The sequence below is a fragment of the Camelus ferus genome, chromosome 7 (assembly GCF_009834535.1).
Source record: "Camelus ferus isolate YT-003-E chromosome 7, BCGSAC_Cfer_1.0, whole genome shotgun sequence".
NCBI classification, from domain to species: Eukaryota; Metazoa; Chordata; class Mammalia; order Artiodactyla; family Camelidae; genus Camelus; species Camelus ferus.
In genome coordinates, this window is record NC_045702.1 from 8,181,665 (window position 1) to 8,202,092 (window position 20,428).

Here is a 20,428-nt window from a genome sequence, read left to right on the forward strand (position 1 = left end):
AATGGATATTGGGATAGGCAACTAAGTATCTGTTAAACGTTTTTTTTTAAAAGATTCAGTGTGCTAGTTTTTGAGCTTTGATGGGGGCAGGTAGGAAGGAGTAGAATCTTAAAGCCCCATTTTATCATTGCTTAGCATTTCGTTTAGAGCTAAAAGCTTGCCTCCTCACATTTAGCCATCTAGACTGGTGCTAAACCCATCCTCTACACACCACAGAAATGAGCTCAACAGGCTTGTATGGAAAAGAGAAAAAGTCATCTTTCAAATTGAAGGAAACTTTTGAATGTCTCAATGGCCAATTATATCCAAACCATGTGTCCAAACCAATCAGCTTTACTCTTGCAGGGAAGCTTTAGCTGTGAAAAGCATCATATCAGTGTATTAATTGCCATCACTTTTATACTGTGTGCTGTTTCCAGGGAAATGTTAAGCCACAGGACTCGGTCTCTGACCACATCCTTAGAATGTGACTATAGAGGACATTTTCCCCACATGGTAAACAAAAGAAAACTGAGTGCAGAACAAGGGAGCTGATAGAGCAGGGGAGTAATGGAAATGACCAGAAGGGGGGCGGCTGATAGAATCATGACCTTTCAACCTTTCTCCCTGACTTGATAATGAAATACAAAAATAAACTTCCATGCTTGTTCTTTGCATATGCTGGTTGTCAAACTGCTTTTCTAAATTGATTGTATTTGACCTTGAGGGTTAATATACCATGATGGCTAATAAATTCCAGAATTTTGTCCAAACTAGAATATGATTTCTCCCTGAAATAGACTTGAATTGTGGTCAGCCTGCTTGGTTCTTTGCCTCTTATCTAGCCGCCCCGAGATTTGGGCTCTTTGTTCCCCTGGCTCAGGAATGAGGCGCACCACCGCTCCCTGGGAGGGGGCATGGCTTCTTGATCCAGCAGAGCTGCCCGTAGATCAGGATTCTATGTCTCTCCTCTGGCACTCTCACCAAGCCAGCCTCTGAGTAAGAAACTGCTTGTATCTACTGTTCCTTCAATTTGATCTCCTCAGGGAAATCAAGCCTGCAGAAGGAATCAGCCTGCCATAGCAGAGCCCAGGGCAGGCATCTACAGCCCTGCAGCTCCTCCCATAACCAGCAAAGGCAGACAAATCAAGGACCATGGGACCCACAGGGTGCAAAGCTCAGGAAGGCTAGGTTTTAAATCGACAACAGCCCTGTAAAGTCTTTGCGGGTAGGCTGTACTCAGAGTAAGGGAGGGTTGAAAGGCAGGGAGGGTATTTTCCTCTTAGCAGTGAAGGAGCTTCCCAACAGCCTTCCTTCTTTGCCTTTTGCCTGGCTTAGCACTTTCTCAGCAAGTTCCGGGGGCACTGTGTCCTCAGGTCCTGAGAAGGGCTGGGGCATGTCAGGGCATTAAACAAGCTGTGAAAGCACTCTGGAGGAAAAGGGAGGCTCCTCTGCATTTCCCTTTCCTGCAGGCCTGCCCTGGTTTTTCATGATGTCATCCATTCATCATTGTGAGCTGATTGGCGGTCCCAGGCCTTGGCCAAGGAGGGAAGAGAGAGATCCCAGGACAAACGCGCAGCAGGCCCCTGAGCATGTGCGGAAATGTTGTCATCAGTTCCACAGAGAAAGACTTGGAGGAAACCAAAGAAGACAGTAAAAGTCACCAGATCGTATCCAACCGTCCCTTCCCTGAATGTCTGGGAAGAATTCAGGGGCCTCTTTCCTGTGGATGGGGAACCAGATCCTGGAGTGGGCCTGGGTGTGGAGGAGGGACTGCTCTGCCAGATGGTTCATTCTCCAGAATTCAACCTATTTCCTGAATCAGTGGTGTTTGAAAGCAACTTTGTCCAGGTACTCTTGGGCGGCTCAGAATGGCACTCCTTGATTCTTCTAAATCTGTTCCCACGTCTGTCCCTGGAACTGGAGAGGAGTGACAACTGAGGCAAAGAGAGGCACTGAAGGCAAGGCCACCCCCATCTGACCATGACTTTGCACAGCCCCAGACAGGTTTGCTCCTGAAGGCATTCTGGGGAGAGAGGTCAAGTGTTCTCTGCTCTGAGTGGAGGATTTGGTATCTGAATCCCACAATGTACTTCCTCCTCCAGGCTGTCAGCCCAAAGCAGACGAACAAAGAGGCAGTAAAATGAGGTGCCCTTTGAGAGTTTGGAATCAGAAACACTGATTGGTAAAAGAATAGGAGCTGGGTACCCAGAGAGATCTGGGCTCAGAGTCTAGTCCACTGACCTGTATACCCTGAATCCCAGTTTCCTCTACTGTTAAAGAGGAGGGCCTGACCTGGGTGTTCCATGCAAACATGGGAGGCAAAAGCCTTAGTACAACGGCACTCAGTGCATTTTTATTTCTTTTCCTGGGCCCTCCTCAGGCCAGATGGAACCCAAAATCAACAGAATGTGGGAGTTAAAGGACCTTACAGTGCAGAAATGGTGCAGGTGATAATAGGGCTACTCAAAGAAAGGCAAAAGGGCAGGTTTTTCAAAGAAAAGCCAGGAAACAGTCTGGGGAGGATTCACAGAAGTGTGACACATGTGACTCCTGGGGTATTGTTCTTGTGGGCAATTGCAATACTAAGTAGTGTAAATACTATTACAGTTGTTTAACCAATATTGGTTAAAACTGTGGTTCTCAACAAGCAATGATTCTGCCCCCCACCACCAGGGGGCATTTGGCACTGTCTGAAGACATTCTGGGTTGTCACAATTTGGGGGAGGGGTGTGGAGGTTGCTACAGGCATCTATTAGGTAGAGGCCATGGATGCCACTAAACATCCTACAATGAACAAACAGGACAGGCCTCTCCCCCAAACAGAATTATGCAGCCCAAAATGTGAATAGTGCCGAGTAAGAAACTCTCACCCAAAACATACTGCAGCTTCTGCCAATGCTCAGACTGTTCCCCGGGTGGGGGCTGCTTTGCAGGTCAAAAAGGGCAGGAACTGGATAGACATCTACAAAGCCTCCAAGACCATGGCCCTTGGGGTGACCTCCTCCGTGCCTTGCCTGCCTCTTCCCAACATCCTCCTCATGGCCAGTGTCAAATGGCAGCAGGGGCAGACCCAGACATGGAACAGACCATCTACGACCCCAAAGATCATCCTGAAGAGGTAAGCAACACGGATGGGAATGAAGGACAAGTAGAGTGACGTGTGAGCACAAAGCAGAGGCTGCTTGGTGACTAAACTCAAGGTGGGAGAAAGCAGAGAAGTCATCAGCGGTGACATTAATTTTTTTAGGCAACAGTAACCCAAGACAGTGGGTGCACCAGGAGCATCAAGAACAAGTGGGGCAAAGGGGTTGGGAGCACAACGTGGACAGGAGTGGGGGCCCACTTTCCTTTTTCTCGCTGTAGTCACCGCTCTGAATTCTAGGGGTGATCTCTCCACTTTTGGCCAAGGGGCAAGGAAGCCAAGAGGCCTGGCAGATGAAGCATTGGTTGGGAGATGCAGGTTCTAGTCCCTGGTATGCAACAAACTAGACTCAAACATTTTTTGAGTCATGAGTTGACTTGCTGCATCTCAGTTTTCCTACTGGTAAAATGAATAGAAAGAACTAAGTCTCACTTGAAACTGTAACATATAGTGACATTCTGTTGCTCTGGGATGAAATAGCCCTTTTAGAGGCTTGAGCCTCTTCAAGTAATAGCTGTACGATATCTCAAGAATCTCTAGATATTCCCAGAAGTCCAGATAAACCCTTCATCGCTCTATGTTGCTTCAGTGATAAACCTCTCCGTTATGTTCTAGGCATACCTCCAGCAAGTACAGCCAGTCCCAGCTGACAAGTTATTAAATCCAAAGCCAGCTCTTTGAACTTTAGTTCCTTTGGAAGAGTAATTGAGCCATTAAGGTCAATGAATGGACAAGCCGGACAGTGGGCCCAACTCTGAGGCAGAGGAGGCCAGCTGCCTTTGTGCTATCAAGACAGAAACTGGAAAACCCTATGATCCCAGCTACCTTACTCCCGGGCTGTCTCTCTCAAGAAGGATCCAGGGAATGCCAGCATGAGATTCTTGGCAGGATGAATGGAGGTTAAAATGCAGATTCCAGAGCTCCACCCCAGATCTTTTGAGTCTTAATCTTTGGGGGTGTCTTCAGGTGTTTGCATTTTAAACAAGCTCCCCAGGTGACTCTAATTTCCCCCAAACTTTGAGCACCACTATGCTAAGCATGTTCTCTTCCATCCCCTAAAGCCTCAGTCCCAGTGGAGATACTCCTCATTTTAATGAAGATAGGGTTGGGTCAGAAGCATTGGGGTTGTCAATGTGTTTCTTCCCTTGTGCCTTCAGGATTCTCCCATTGAAGTTTGTGGAGCTCCAGGTCTGTGACTGCCTTCAGCGCATCCTAAGGTTGAGGACAGTCACAGAGAAAATCTACTACTTAAGGCTCCACCCTGACCATCCTGAGACTGTCTTCTGCTTTTGGATACGACTGGTTCAAATTCTGCAGCAGGGCCTGTCCATCACCACCAAAGACCCTAGGATTCTTGTCACTCACTGCCTGGTATCCAAGAACGGCTGCAATCCCTCAGGAGACTCTAAGGTAAGTGGTCACCACTGCCACCTCCAGCCAAGGCCAGAGCTGAGCTGTAGAGCTCAGGTGAGCTGGTACAGGAGCACCCTGTGAAGGTGATCCTTGCCTTAGGCCTTTTAAAATCAACTTTATTGACTAAAATTTACCCATTATAAGCGTACAGCTCAACACTTTCAGTAAATGTATAGAGTTGTGCAACCTTCACAAAAACACAATTAGAGAACATTTCAATCACCCTAAAAATTTCCTTCATGCCCATTTGCAGTCATTCCCTGTTCCTGCTTGCTGCCCCAGGCAATCACTTGTCTGTTTTCAGTCTCTATTCATATTTCTGAGACGTTTCATCTACACTGAATCCTATAATTATAGTCTCTTGTGTCTGGCTTCCTTCATTTGGCATAATATTTTTCAAGTTCATCCATAGTCAAAGCCTGGGGCCAACTCCATGGCAGAGTAACAGATTATCAATAATTCATTCCTTTTAATTGCTGAATAGTATTCCATTGTAAACTATATTCAATATCTTACAATAACCTTTAATAAAAAAACATGAAAATGAATATATACATGTGTATGCATGACTGGGACATTATGCTATACACCAGAAATTGACACATTGTAACTGACTATACTTCAATTAAAAAAAAAATTTAAAAATAAAATAAATGAACCAAAAAATAGTATTCCATTGTATAGATATACCACATTTTGTTTATCTATTCATCAGTTGATGGACATTTGGATCATTTCCAGTTTGGGGCTATTATGAATAATGCTGCTACAAACATTTGTGTACAAGTTTTTATATAGATGTATGTTTTCATTTCTCTTGGGTAGATTCCAAGGATGAAATTGCTGGGTCATGTGGTAAATTTCTGTGTAAGCTAGCCAACTGTTTTCCAAAGTGACTGTACCATTTTACATTCCCACCAGTAATGCATAAGGGTTTCAGTTTCTCCACATCCTCACCAACACTGGTATTGTCTATCTTTTTTATTAAAGTCATTCTAGTGGATATATAGTGTTTTTAATTAGGATTTCCTGAATGGCTAATGATGTCAAGCAACTTTTCATGGGCTTATTAGCCATTTATGTATCTTCTTTGGTGAAAGGTCTATTCAAATCTTTTGTCCATTTTTAAATTATTTTTTTCTTTTTGAGTTGTAAAAGTTCTTTGTATATCCTAGGTACATGTCCTTTATCAGATGTATAATCTGCAAATATTTTGTCCCAGTCTGAATTGTCTTTTCATTTTCTTAATGATATCTTTTGAGGAGCAAAAGTTTTAAATTTTGATGAAGTGCAACTTACCCATTTTTTCTTTTACGGATCAGGCTTCTGGTGTTATATCTAAAAACCCTTTGTTCATCCCAAAGTCACAAAGATGTTATCCTATATTTTCTTCTAGAATTTTTACAGACTTAGCTCATACATTTAGGTCTTTGATCCATTTTGGGGGTAGTATTTGTGTATGATGTGAGGTAAGGGTCTAAGTACTTTTTTGTTTTGTTTTGTTTTGGCATGTTGAGTATGCAGTTCTCCCAGCACCATTTGTCGAAAAGGCTATCTTTTCACCATTGAACTGTACTGGCATCTTTGCCAAAAATCAATTCACCATAAATGTAAAGGTTTCTGGCTTCTCAAATCTGTTCCATTGATCTGTTTGCCTATTCTTGTGGCAATATCACAATGTCTTGATTAATGTAGCTTTATAGTAAGTTTTGGAATTGGGTGATGTAAGTCTTCCAGTTGCTTTTGGGTTTTTTTTTTTTTCAAATTGTTTTGGCTATTCCAGATCCTTTGATTGTAAATTATAGGTTTAGCTTGTCAATTTATATGAGAAAAAGCCTTCTGGAATTTTGATAAGGACATGTTGAATTTACACATCAATTTGGGGAAAAATGCCATCTTGACAATATTGAGTCTTCCAATACATGTATATGGAATGTCTTTCCATTTATTTCAATCTTCTTTAATTTCCCTTGGCAATGTTTTGTAGCTTTTAGTATACAAGTTCTGCACTTCTTTTGTTAAATTTACTCCTAAGTATTTGATTGTTGATATTATTGTGAGTGGAATTGTGTTTTCTTAATTTAATGTTTCCATTATTCAGTGAAAATATATACAAATACAACTGATTTTTGTCTATTAATCATGTTCATTAGTTGTAGTTTTTGTAGATTTCTTGGAATTTTCTACATATATACATACATTCATGACATCTGAAAATAAAGACAGTTTAACTTCATTTCCAGTTTGGATCCACTTGTTTGTTTATTGCCTTGTTGCATTAGTTAGAACCTTCAGAACAATGTTTAATAGAAGTGGGAAAAGCAGACATCAGTGCCTCATTCCTGATATTAGGGGGAAAACATTCAGTCTTTCATTAAGTATGATGCTTGCCTTGGGATTTTTGTAGATGCCCTTTTAGCAGGTTGAGGAAGTCCCCTTCTATTCCTTGTTTATTGAGATATTTTATCATGAGTGCATATTAGATTTTGCCAAATACTTTTTCTGCATCTACTGAGATCATCATGTAGTTTGCCCTTTATTCTATTAAGACAGTATATCACATTAACTGATTTTTAGATATTAAAACAACCTTGTGATCCTGCAATAAATTCCATTTATATAATCCTTTTTTTATGGTACTAGATTTGGTTTGCTAGCATTTTCTTAAGGAGTTTTGCTTCTATGTTCATTAGAGGACATAGTCTGTGGTTTTCTTGTGATAGCCTGGCTTTGGTATCAGAGTAATACTAGCCTAATTGAGTAATTTGGTACTTGTTCCCTCCTCTATTTCTGAGTTTGTAAAGAATTGGTATTTTACTGCTTCTTTAAATATTTGATAGAATTTAGAGAAGCCACCTGAGACTTTTGACCCAGGCGTTGAGTGTGATGAACACAAGCTTGACTTGAACTACAAGATAAACTCGATGAAGGCTTGGGATTTTTATCAATCTTCTTCACTGCGATTCCCCAGCACCTGGCACATAGTTGATATTCAATAAATATTGAATGAGTATGAACAGTGTGCACAATTGGAGCATCTTTGGGGCATCACAGGCAACAGGAAAATAAGCAGTTTTACCTTGGCATAAAAAGCAGCTCATTATAGGATATTTCTTAGAGAAATTAATTTGTAAAACTTTAAATTCCTACAATAAATATTTAATTCCCCCTCCATTTTAATGTAAAACCAAGTATCACAAGCTTTATTAAAGTTTATATTAATAGACTACTTGATAATATTTTAAGGTATGTTAATAAGAATAGCTTATCTTCTAAATTATGTTTAAAGTATTTAATGATGATATTATCCTTAGGCCACCAAAGCTTTTTTTTGTTTGTTTGTTTGTTTGTTTGCAGGCGGTAGGTAATCAGGTTATTTATTTATTAAGTGGCAGTACTGGGGATTGAACCCAGGACCTTGTGTACAAAGGACATTTATAACAGTACAGGGGTATAAACAAACAGATATGACCTCAGAATTGCCTCTCTAAGCATCTGGCATGACTCTGTCCAGTGGAACAGCTTAAGAGTTCTCACATTTTGGGGTCCAGATCATATTAGGAAAATGCAGAGACCCTAAGGCCGTAACCACCATTTGCTTTTTTTCCCCTCTAGTTAGTACAGAAGAAACTCCAAGCCTCCCAGCCCAGTGAGAGCCTCACGCAGCTGATGGCCAATGAGGAGAGTGAGGCCCTCTCTCGGATCTTTGCCGACTTGCACCAGCACAACCAGTTCAGGTACATGACTTAAATCCATGCAGCCTGACATCCGGTCCTGTGGCCCAGGTGGTCTGTGCCGGGAGATCTAGAACCGAGTAACTTAGTTAATGGGCACAGGGAGGGTCATGAAATACTGCCCTTCAGTATCCAGTCTGTATCTTTGACTCAGGGCAGCCTTTTCATAGTCTCTGCGTAATCCCCCTTCTCCACCAGCACTGTGAGCTTGACTCAGAGGAGGAATTCTATTTAAAAAAAAAAAAAGAAAGAAAGAAACATAACTTCTTCAATATTAATCATAAATTAGTAACTGGTAGAAAAGTAAAATCTAACTTCTAACCAAATTCCTCATCCTACAGAGAAACAACCAACACGTTGTTTAAAACATTGTCTATCATGAGGTTCCTTTACCTACTTACCTGGCCTCTGATTGAACTTCATGGAGCTTCTGTGGTCATTTTCTTAAAAATGTTTTCTGGAAAGCTCGCTTGTGCAGGTCTGTCTTCTCCATGCCTGCGGAAATGTCCCTGTAATGTACAGATGACCTCAGGTTGAATCTTAAGACTGGTTGGTATGAGAGAGACCAGAATCAAGAGCACTTAGACCCCGGGGCACCGCAGATAAAGTGGGAACTGGGGGCCCTAGGGAACTTGATTTGTGGTGTCACAAAAAAGGGAGAACAGAAATAAATTAGTAAATGCACCAGAAGAGAAAAATGAGGTGTCAGAGAGAAGGAGATTTTTGTGATAACAGGGACAACCAAGTCAGACACAGAACGACAACAAGTTAAGAAAGGTTTCTTTGTGAATGCTGGAAATAAACTAAAAACCAGGAGAGCTCAGAGGACGCGATCTCTCCTAGTGGGTAAGAGCTCACACAGACCTGAGCCCAAGCCACTGCTCTATGAGCCCTTGGGCACACCTGGCACATTGCTTAACTTCACTGGGCCTCAGTGTTCAGGTCTGTAAAATAGAAATTACATAGTGCCAACCTCATCCAGAGTGTCAGGATTAAATAAACTCTTATGCATCAAGTGCTTGGCCTATCCTCGGCAGATATAAGTAAACTCTCAATGCATATAAATTTGTATTATTAATTCTAACTTGGACTGGAAGTAGAAAAGTGTTAACACAAGAAAAAGACTTGTGAGTTGCCTGCTGTTACAGAATTTATATTGGGTCTGGGGAGAGGGAAGGGGCAAGATTGAGGCAGATAAAGAGGTACAAATTATCAAGCATAAAATAAGCTACAAGGATGTATTGTACAAAATGGGGAATATAGCCAATATTTTATAATAATATAAATGGACTATAACCTTTAAAATTGTATACTGTATACCTGTAATATATAACATTGTACATCAACTATACTTCAATGTAAAAAATATGATACTGTAAAATAAATACATAAATTTTTTAAAAAGCTAAAGCTGTAAACTGTTCATAGAAATAATTTACATATATGTAAGTTTTTTAAAAGTACAGTATATTGTATATATGTATTTACATGCAATATATTGTATACGTGCAGTCAAATTGTATCAATTTTACCTAATAAAACTGAAAAAGAAAAAAAAAGAAAAATATTTATGCTGGGATCATCACTCTGTATGTCATATAGAGAGATCCGTAATGAAGAAATTTCAGGGTAAGATGTCACATTGCTCAGCTGGAGAGCCCTGGACTTGGATAGAGCAAGATATTTTGAAGCAACTTTTTGACTAAATCAAAATGTTAAATCATAGATTTTCTTTATTACTCTGGGAAGGATGACTTCTGTTTATATCTCATTGGTTGCAATGCAGTCACATGACGGCACCCGGCTGCAGGGGAGGCTGGGAAATGCATCCTCCATTCTGCAGAGCCAGGGGCCCAACACAAGGTTAGATGCTCTGCCCCAGAGGGAGAAGGGAAGAAGGGATACTAGGCAATCTCTGGCACAGACAGCTTTTAATATCTCCAGAAGGTCAGAGGAGTCAAATACCTGAAGGAGAAACACAAGCTAGCCAGATTAAGGGTGAAGAAAGCTTGGAGGGTAAGGGAAAAAAATGAGTATAATGCTGAGGCTTCGCCTTGAGAAAGAAGCTTGGTGAGTTTAGAGAAAGGGAAGAAAAGCCAGTGGGGAAGTGGGGGTGGTGGTAGAAGGACACAAGTGGAAGTGGGCAAGGACCAAGCCAGGCAGGACCTGGGAAGCTACGCGGATGGATTTAGACTTCACGTGTAATGGGAGCCTTAGCAGCATTTTTAACAGGGAAGTGACGTGATCCAATTTACATTTTAAAAAGGTCATGCTAGCTGTTGCAGCGACAGTGATTTGAAGAGAGGGAGGGTAGGTGTGGAGAGACCAGCCAGGAAACTATGGTAACCGAGTCTGGGCTGCCATGTACAAAATGGATCAGAGGAACGCGAGAAAAACAGGGAACATTTCATTTTTGCTTCCCTGTCTCAATAATTGCTTTGTACATTTAGTTTCTTCTTTTTAACTTCCCAGAAGGAAGCCCTGAGTGGTGATTTTTCTTCTCATTTAGGCAGGTTCTATTCTGGTTGCAGCTTTAGCCATTTTTGCACATTGGCAACAATGTGCAACTGACAGCAAATAAAATAAATGGCTGAGACGCAGGACCAAACAGATGGAGTCACGCCCACTCCACCTCAGCAAAATCAGCAGCATGGGTTCTGCTCCCCAAACCCCACCCCACCCCACCTCCCCTTCCCTACTTTTTTTTCTTTTGGTATTTTAAGATGTGTCACACCCACCCAATATAGCCACTGCTTGCCTTTTTCATATTTATATCTGCCTCTAAAGCTTTTTTTGCATCAGAAAAAAAATATAACTAGAAACAAGTTTTGAAATGAGAGTTTCATGCTCCCTTCTTTTCCTTTTGACCTTCATTTCCTTGATCCAGAAATGGCTGGAGCTCCAGGAGCAGCAAAAAGACAGAGACCAAAAAGGACAGCTCAGGTAAGGGAGGGCACAAGGCCCCCTTGTCTCGGAGACCTTTCTGCCCTGCAGATGTAGGAATAGGATCCCCTCCAGCTTTCCATCCCAGCTCTCCTGGTGCTGTCAGGATCGCCTTTGTCCTTCTGCACTTAGTTTGAGTTCCTCTGGGATCTTTGGCCACCATAGTCAATTTGGCACCAAATCCTACCAAGTTCTTTCTTTGAAATGTTTCTTATATTCTTTACTTCATTTCTACTCCCACAGATCCTACCCTAGTCCACCTTAGCACTTCTTGCCTGGACCACCGCAGTGATCTTCTGCTAGTTGGTTCATTCATTCATTCATTCATTCAATCAATCATTCATTCAAAAACAAGTATGGAGCACTTGGTAAATGCCAAACACTGTTGAAGGCTGTGGAGTCACAGTGAAAATACAGTACCCCCTTCAATTGGTTTATAATTTGGTGGAGTCAGATGGGTAAATCCCAAAATTACAGAACCTCTCCTTCCAGGCAACATTCAAAGCTCATGACTGGTGTGTCACAGGAGCACAAAGACAGGGCTCCCTCACTCCTCCCAGAAAGTGGTCCAGGAAGGCCTGGAGTCTGAGCTGAGTCACAGAGGATGAGTACAAGTGGGCTGGCCAAAGTGGATGAAGCAGGGATTCTAAGAAGAGACACAGAGTCTGTGTGAGACAGCATGACACACTCTGGAGACAGCAGCCAATTCCCTATTTATTTCCAGGTTCTAGTGTACCCCAAATCTATTCATTTGGGCATGTATGACCCTGCATGAACTTTCCCCCTCTTACCATCTCGTCTGATCACTTTCTCCTCCTCTTCTCCAGCCCAAGTCTTCTGCTCTGGTCAAACCTTAGCTAGCTACCCTTCCCCATGCCTTACTCACCTACCTCTGCCCCATTCCTGCTGATGCCTCGCTAAATCCTACTAACCTCTGAGGTACATTCAACACCTTCCTACCCAGATGAATCTTTCCTTGCTCATAACCTTTCTTACATTATTCCGTAATTGTTTCATAGGGTTCAGTCTTATTTCTTCAACCAAACTTAATTTTTTTCATGCCCCTGAATTATCTACAGTGGCAGGCACAGGGCTGGGAGCACAATAGGAACTCCATAAATATTCATGCACCACACCACTAATAAATTGTTCCTCCAAACTGGAGGAGGAGGCAGCCAGAATATCATGTTCTAGTTAGAGATTTAGAGGAATGTGTAGACCCCAAGGGAGCTGTACCAAGTTTTATCGAAACCAGGGATTGCAACTCAAACATCTGCAGGTAGTATAAATGAGTAAAGAGTCTAGGTATCATAGACATAAGAATGGTTGACTTTTCTCTCAACTCTGTTATTAAGTGAAACAACAGCTGGGCTGACACTTGGTTTCAGCATTGAGACAGTATGGAGTGGTGAAGACAGTGGCAGTGAGAAAGTGAACGCTTCAATTGAAGCTTCAGTTAATTGTTGCCATGCTAGAACACAGGCCTGGTGTTGACAGATACTCTGATTTTTCAAGGAAAACCAAAAATCTGGATTTTTATGTGACACACTTCCCCCCGTTTCATAAAAAACTAAAGTACAGGGGGAGGGGTATAGCTCAGTGGTAGAGTGCATGCTTAGCATGCACGAGGTCCTGGGTTCAATCCCCAGTACCTCCATTAAAACAAATAAACAAACAGACAAAAACCTAAAGTACAGCACAGGCCAACACTTATTGGGCAAACAAAACATATCTATAGACCAAAGTCAGCCTGGAGGCTGGCAGTTCAGAGCCCCTGTTCTAAACGGTGAGTAGAGCTGATTACTGGCCCACATTTTCTCCAGGTCTATAAATGCTTTCTCATGTAATGTGACTGCTAACACAATCGTGATTCATTAATGTTTTTACACATACATGCAAACACGCTTACACTCAAGACATATCCCATGCGATTAGGATTGAAGAAGTAGAAATAGAGAATATTTCAAATATTCTAGGGCTTGAGAGAACAGCTAGAATTTCAGACTCTGTGGATATCTGTGTCATGGAAACTATCACTTCCAGATGTCCGTAGGCCGATTTCAATTAATCATCCTGGGATAGCCTCAGGACCCTGCTCTTTCCTTAGGGGGAGCTAAAGGAACCCCTCTTTTCTCTTTGGGCCTGGGTAGTGTACCCTTTCAGTTTGGAAGGACAGTCACACCCCAACCCCTTGGAACTTTTGGATGGCAAGAGAGAGAGAGCTACATTTGGAAAAGCCAGCATCCCCAAGCTTACCTATGTGGTTGAACCTTTCAATTCCCCGTCAGTGGGTGGTGTGATCTGTTGCAGTGGTGCCCAAACTTCAATGTGCAAATGATCCCCTGGGGATCCTGTTAATATGCAGATTCTGGTTCAGTGGGTCTGGGTGGACCTGAGACTACATTTCTCACAAACTCTAGGTGATGCCAAAGCTGCTGGGCTGTGAGCCAGCCACCCTTCAAGCTGCTGAAGTCAAATGGTCCAAGAACAACTTCTGGCTTCAGGCCATCTGAATTCAAGGCCATTGCCAGTGCAGCTAGTTGAATCTCCTGGGAAAATTCACTCGGTTAACCTCTCCAAGCCATGGTGGAGACCCTCCTTTTACTGGTACTACCTTGTTCACATGATGTAGTGGTAAAAACATGGGCTCTGTTGCCTGGCTATCTGGCTTTGAATTCTGGCCCTGCCTGCTCATTATGTGACCATGGTTAAGAGACTTAACCTTGCTGGGCCTCAGATTTCTCATGCATTGAATGGGGACCATGGCAGCACTGACCTCTTGGGGTTGTTGTGAGGATTAAAAGGGCATTAATGTGTGTAATTGTTTGGAACAGTGCCTGGCCCATAATAAGCACCTCACAAAGGCTGGCTGAAATCTGTGAGAGTGCACTGTCAATTAAAGTACAAACAAATGCATTCCCTTTTCTGACCTAGAGAAAAACAGTCCCAGTGAAGACTCCATTCCTTGCACCCTCGACCTCAGTTGGAGGAATTCATTCACCTGTGGAGAGTGGGAAAGAGAGAACCCCTCTGGGCCGCAGCCCCTCTCACTTCTCAGCACTCTGGCAGCCTCTACGGGGCCACAGCTGGCCCCACTTATAGGTACGGTGATGGGATTAATCCAGCTGCCTTCCTGGGACAGGCCTGGGATTCCACCTCAGGCCTGGGTTCAGGTCCCAGAGTCCTGGGCGTGATTCCAGGAGGCTGCGGGGTGGGAGTGGGGGGCCAGCCACAGCCACCTCAACCCTCTTTCTTCCTGCCCTGTTCTTCTCTCCCTCCAACTAGGCTGAGTGAAAGCCTAGGTGTGGCACCTTCGAAGCCACCAGAGGCCCCTTGGGCATTCCTGTAAGGGACAGAGTGACTAGCTGTTGTCACTAGAGCTGCCTTCTCCCTGCTGGGTGGGAGGCACGAGGAGCTGCCTCTGCAGAGGTGGGGAGCTCCTTGTCCTTTCCAGAGCTCTTAGGGAGGCCTAACCTTTTGCTGTAAAGAGTGAGAAGGAGCTAGGCCAGGAGGGATGGGGTAGGGGTCAACCTTCTCTGGGGCCCAGCCCTTATCTTTCCAGCTCCAAGCCTCATCCATCCATCCATGTGCTCATTTAACAGTCATTCATCAAGTACTTCCTATGTGCCTCTGTCTGACCGGAGCTAGATCCTTAAAGAAGGTAGAAGTGGTTTATGTTGTCTAGAGTACAATATTATCAATAAACCACTAACTCTTACAAGTTACCTATTTTTAATGGTTAACAATGTAAAAAAAATTGACAGAAGTATCTAGGTGCCCACGGAAGAGCTTTTAAGGGATGTTCCATTTTATTGAATATTTTTCTCTCCAACACTAACAGGAAGTTTTATTTGAGCCACCCTTTCACATGGGGGGAAATCTCTGCAGCCCTGACCAACGCCACTCTGCAGCATTCAGCTTTCTGAGGGACTCTAGCTGGATGCAGGGGAAGAGAAAGCTGCAACTAAGGAAAAACTAGAATCATCTCACCCTGACAGCAGAGCCTTTCCTTGGAGAACCACTTGGGAGCATGGCTCCCGGATGAGAAACTTCATTCCAGCATCATTCCAGCACAGAACTTCGAACTTCATGTCCTCACCTCCACACATCACCACAGCGCACCTCCACTCCACCTCCAGGGAGGCCACAAGAAGACGTGCTTTCAGAAGGGCCAGGACCAAGAGGAGGCAAGAAGGAAAGAAACAGAAACAGGACCAGAGGAGAGGTGGAAGAGAACAAATTGGAGGTGAAAAGGAAGGTGGAAGGAGGGAGTCAGAGAAGAGGGGAGATGCTGAAAAGTGGTAACAGAAGGAAACAGAAGAGAGGACAAGTACACCACTGAGCAATGCCTCACCAAGCTTCTATTTATCTAATTTAAAACTTGAAAGTAAGGCCATATACCAAAAGAGATATGTATTTTCTTCTCTGCTCAGACTACTCTGGACAAGGCTGAGGGACCAGAAATGAATTTTAGCCGAGGTCCTCTCCTTAAATTTCCCTTTTTGCCAACTTTTCTTGTTAGTCTCTTTTCTGATTCAAGCTTTAGACCATCTACCCCTTCCTTAGTGCATTCCCTAACTCGGACTTGCTAGCCCAGCCTTGCTGTTCCAAATGGAGGTTTCGGTTTGAGGCTGCAGAAAGTTTCCTTCAGGAGGTGGTAAGACAAGGTGTGTGTGGAAGGGGAGTTTCTCTTTTTGTGTTAAAACTTTCCAAGTTTGCTGTCATCCCAGACCTACAAACACTGGCTCAATTTCTTTGGCATATGACACCTCCTTGAAATGTTGACATACCTTGTTAGTGCTTTTGAAATTGAAGATTCCAAAAAGAGAAGACACAGGCTCAAAGCACAGGTAAATCAGAGGTTCAAGGCTCAAAGTACAGGTAAAATCAGGGGTTCACAAACTATAGATTAATTGAGTCACTAAGGAGGGCCTGCCAGACCGCCCATGGACTGGCCTCTCTTTAACATGCACAATATTCACATTCAACAAAAACCAGACTATGAGTGTTTCAGAAAAGCTGCCCAACGTTTCAGTTGAAAAGCTTTCTTGGATGTCTTGCTTTAATTTAAGATATCCTAGGAGGGTCTTTTTTTTCCCACTGAAGTGGTTTTCAGACTGAAATGGTTGGAGGGCTAAAAAGTAAGTTCCTGGATCACCTTGCTGTTGCCAAGGATGAGTTAGGTCCTAATTCCTGGTGATTCCAATATCCACATAGATGATCCTTCCCATACCCTGGCGACTGTTCCTTGAACTGCTGCCCAGCGATCCTGTCTTCCACCCTCAGCCACAGAGTCCCCTGATTTTACCCTGGAGTTTGTCATTAATAGCTGCACCCCACCCCCATTGTTCCTACTCTCCAACTCTACCACCTCCTATCTCTCTCTGAGTTCAGTAATCCTTCAACTCCACCAATCCTGCAATCTCTTGCTCCTTCTGGGTTTTCACTATCCCTCACTCTCCTCACATCCTCATTCCCATTCCCTCTAGCCTAGATTCCACAATCTGTCATGAGTATTATCACTCCCTTGCACGCACCCTCAGCACCTTCGTGTCTCTTCCACTTCATTCTGTGCACTGGCAACATCCAACTCTCCACCAACTCCAGGCTGCACCATGTTGCTAAACTTGCCTGGAGAAAACCACATGACATACTAACCAGTCTCACCTCAAAGTCATAATCTCAAGCCTCAAGAGGGTCTTTAATGTTGCCTGGAGATCATACTATGTTCCCTTCATGTGTTCTCTTTGCTGAATGGCTATTTTACACTTCCTCCCTCCTTAAACCCCCAGTGCTTCCTGATGATCCTGATTCCCATTTCGCTGAGAACGTAGTAGCAATGGAAAGGGAACTCCAAGGTCTCACCACATGTTTATCACTTATCTGGAGCCAGACAGGTAGATCTAGTTTCTCTCCTGGCCACTGTGGAAGAACTGTCTCGCCCTCAGCAAAGTCCAACTCTTCCCCTTCTGTACGGAGATGATCTTATCCCGTTTCATCTACTCAAGGACATTGCTCCAGCAACTTTGCCTCCTCTTCCCTACATCATCTATTTGATCATCTCTTCTGATCCTTCCCATGAGCAACAAACAAGCTGGTATTTCTCCTACACACAGTTATTTCTTCCACTTAAAAAAATAACAAAACAAAACCTCTCTTGGTCCCTCTCCCTACTCTGATGCTTTTTCTAGTAAACCCCCAATGGTTTCCAATATCTTGCTTCCCATTCTCTCTTGAACCTCTCCAGTAGGTTTTTGCACCCACTATCCCACCAAACCTGATCCTCACATTGCTAAAGCCAATGGCCAGTCAGTTTTCATCTCACTGTTAACAGCATGTGGCATATGTGATTTCTCCTGGAAACACTTCCTTCACCTGGCTTCTCGAACATTACACTCTCCTCCTCCACTGGCTTTTCTTCTCAGTTTCCTTTGCTGATTCATTCTCATCAACAACACACCACATGTACACATCATCTCCAAACACTAAAAATTTCCAGGACTCAGTCCTTGGGTCTCTTCTAATCAAAACTCATGGTTTTACCATGGTTTACACATATACCAATTACTCCCAATTTCATATCTCTAGACTGGAACACTATGAACTCCAACTGCCTAATTAACCTTTCCATTTGAATATCTAACAGACATCTCAACATGTCCCAAACTAATCCCTCAATATTATCCCTCAAGACTTGTTCCCTGCAAGGTCTTTTCTATCCTAGAAAATGGCAACTCCATTTTTCTACTGCTCAAAACCTTGGAGTCACCCTCGACTCCTCTCCACCCCAGTTCCAATCCATTAGGAAATCTTTTTAAAATACTTTCAAAATATATGCAGAATCTTACACTTCTCACTAATTCCATGGCTACCGCCCTGGACCAAGCCATCATCATCATCATCAATTGGATTGTTGCAAAAATCCTCTAAGTTGGTGGCTTGTTTCTAATCTTAGCCCCTTCAGTCTAATGTGGCCCTTTAAAAATCTTAGGTCATGTCCCTTCTCTGCTCAAAAACTTCCAATATCTTCCCATATGTATTAAGGTAATTCTACCTCTGTAAAAGATAAGACCCAAATATCAATGACATAAAATAACCAATAGAAGTTCATTTCTTACTCACAAGAAAGTCCAAAAAGGGTGTTCCTTTCCAGTGAATGACTCTTTAACAGGACCCTGGGCCCCTTCCATATTGTGACTTGCCATCTGCACCACACAGCTTCTAGGGTTGCCACAGAAAGAGAAAGAGCTTGGAGAACGGCACATGGCAGGTTTGCATGGCCAGTACTGGAAGTAGTGGACATCATTTCTGCGTCTCTTCCCTTAGCCAGAGCTCAGTCACATGGCCACTCTGCAAGGAAGCCTGGGAAATGTAGTCTAGCTCTGTTCACAGGATGAAGAGGAAAGAGTTTGGTAACTAGTTAGCCTGTCTCTTCCACACCATTTCACTCATAGTAGAAGCTAAAGTCCTTACAATGGGCCAAAGGACCTTCATGGTGTCCCTCTCGCCTTTACCCCCATCCCTGCTACTATTTCCCTGACCTCATGTCCTCTACTCCCCTCAATTACTGCACTCCAGTCCCACTGGCTTCCTGCTGCAGTTCAAACACTCCAGGCAGGCTTTAGCTCAGGGCCTTTGCCCTTGCTCTTCCCTTTATCTCGGATATTGTTCACACCACCTCCAGATGTTCACTCACATGTCATCATATTCATGAGCCTTCCCTGGCCACCTCTTTTAAGATTGCAACACTATTCCTGATAGTCCTACCACTCCCTTTTCTCCTTCCCTACCTTGTTTTATTCCATACTACTTATCATCAACCCTCATTCTATGTATTTTGCTTTTTTCTCTTATTTATTGGCCACCTAACAAGAATATAAGCACCATGAGAGAGTTTGGTCTACTTTCAATCATATTCCACTTCCCATGTAGGCACAAGCTTACAAACTTTCAGAAGACCCACAATTCCCAGTGCCTTCAGCTCAGGCTCCCCCACTACCCTCTTCTCCACCCCCTCCCCTTTTTTTACCTCCCTCATCCTCTACTTGGCCTAAGGATTTTCCTCCTACTCTGTCCCCCACTTGCCCTTGTTATTGTTATATCTTTTGCTGAATAGTGCATTTGGGAATTTCTTAGTCCAGCCTGAGTCATACCTTCTTAGGAAACCCTTTCTGGCTACCACCATGGGTCACAGCCACACCTTATCCAAATTCCCAAAGCATTGGTTGTCAACCTCTCATCTTGATGTTTAAAGTAAACTAAGTTGCTTTGTATTTTATTCTGTCATGAGCATACAACTTTGTCTCAACTGGATTTTAAAATATTGAAGTTTTATGTGCTATGAATACCGTAGGTTTATAATCCACTTATGTTGCAAACACAGTAGCCCTCGTTTAATTTAATTTTAATTTGATGACTTGAAAATGAATGAATAAATTAGTAATTTCCTATATTCCTCTTAAATCAGGGACATGCAATGGGTTCCACCCATTCAGTTCACTTAACATGATTAAGCATTTACTTTGAACTAGGCAGTAAGCTCAGAGCTGTAAGTACAAAGATGAATAAACGCACAGCTGTACCCTTAGCTTAGAGGAGGACAAATGGATACGCAGCGTTTATACCAAAATTTGGCGAATTGTACTGACGATGCAAAATGCTTTGAAGGCAAATAACGGAGGAATTACTATGCCTAGAGGGGTCAGGAAAGGCTTCTAAATCTAACCTCTGAACCGAGATTTCTGTGAACCGGGACTTCTATTGTCATTCACAAGGCAGAGAATCTGGAAATCGCACTCACCCCTGGTGGAGGAGGTCGCTTGATAACGAAAGACTATAAAGATGTGGAAAGGCGGACTGTTAGGAAACACCCGAGATGATTGTGACCAGAGCACAAGATACATGAGAGGGAGTGGTGGGAGATGAAGCCGGAGCCAGAGAGTGAAGAGCCTCGGGTAGGATCTGGGCTGTAGCGCGGAAGGGAAAGGAGACGCTGGGATTGTTCAATACAGTTGGCGACTGATAGAGTCGGATTAATTCGGCCTCGGGTACTTGTGGGTAGGGTAATCTAAGAAGCCCCATGGAGGCCGAGTCAAGAACTGGGAACCGGGACGTGGCGGCCAGACAGCCGCGCCCACAAGCCACCAGGAGTAAGGGGCTGGGGCCCGCCAACCCCACAGGGCCGGGGACAAGCGTTGGGCGGGAATCCTGTCCA

General features: G+C 43.4%; 1 protein-coding gene and 1 long non-coding RNA gene across 2 annotated transcripts; one reads left to right on the forward strand and one right to left on the reverse strand.

Annotated features, from left to right (window-relative positions):
- Window positions 1-1,568: 1,568 nt before the first annotated feature.
- Window positions 1,569-15,790, forward strand: FAM71F1 (family with sequence similarity 71 member F1). Its single transcript, XM_032483288.1, has 7 exons — window positions 1,569-1,830; window positions 2,916-3,100; window positions 4,282-4,534; window positions 8,153-8,274; window positions 11,159-11,214; window positions 14,149-14,316; window positions 15,056-15,790. Exons 1-7 carry the CDS (start codon window positions 1,582-1,584, stop codon window positions 15,067-15,069), a joined length of 1,047 nt encoding a protein of 348 aa, XP_032339179.1. The 5' UTR covers window positions 1,569-1,581; the 3' UTR covers window positions 15,070-15,790.
- On the reverse strand, window positions 8,283-20,407 carry LOC116664797. The gene is made up of 4 exons (XR_004321245.1): window positions 20,015-20,407; window positions 18,337-18,596; window positions 8,673-8,780; window positions 8,283-8,498 (listed from the first exon to the last, which is right to left on the reverse strand). It is a non-coding gene; the product is annotated as an uncharacterized LOC116664797 (long non-coding RNA).
- Between the last annotated feature and the right edge of the window lie 21 nt (window positions 20,408-20,428).

Excerpts from the sequence above, each read along its gene's own strand:
- FAM71F1 (XM_032483288.1), top strand. The coding sequence starts at position 1,582 with ATGTTGTCATCAGTTCCACAGAGAAAGACTTGGAGGAAACCAAAGAAG. Across the intron at positions 1,831-2,915 it reads TTGAAAGCAACTTTGTCCAG|GTCAAAAAGGGCAGGAACTG; the intron begins GTACTCTTGGGC and ends GCTGCTTTGCAG. Across the intron at positions 4,535-8,152 it reads ATCCCTCAGGAGACTCTAAG|TTAGTACAGAAGAAACTCCA; the intron begins GTAAGTGGTCAC and ends TTTCCCCTCTAG.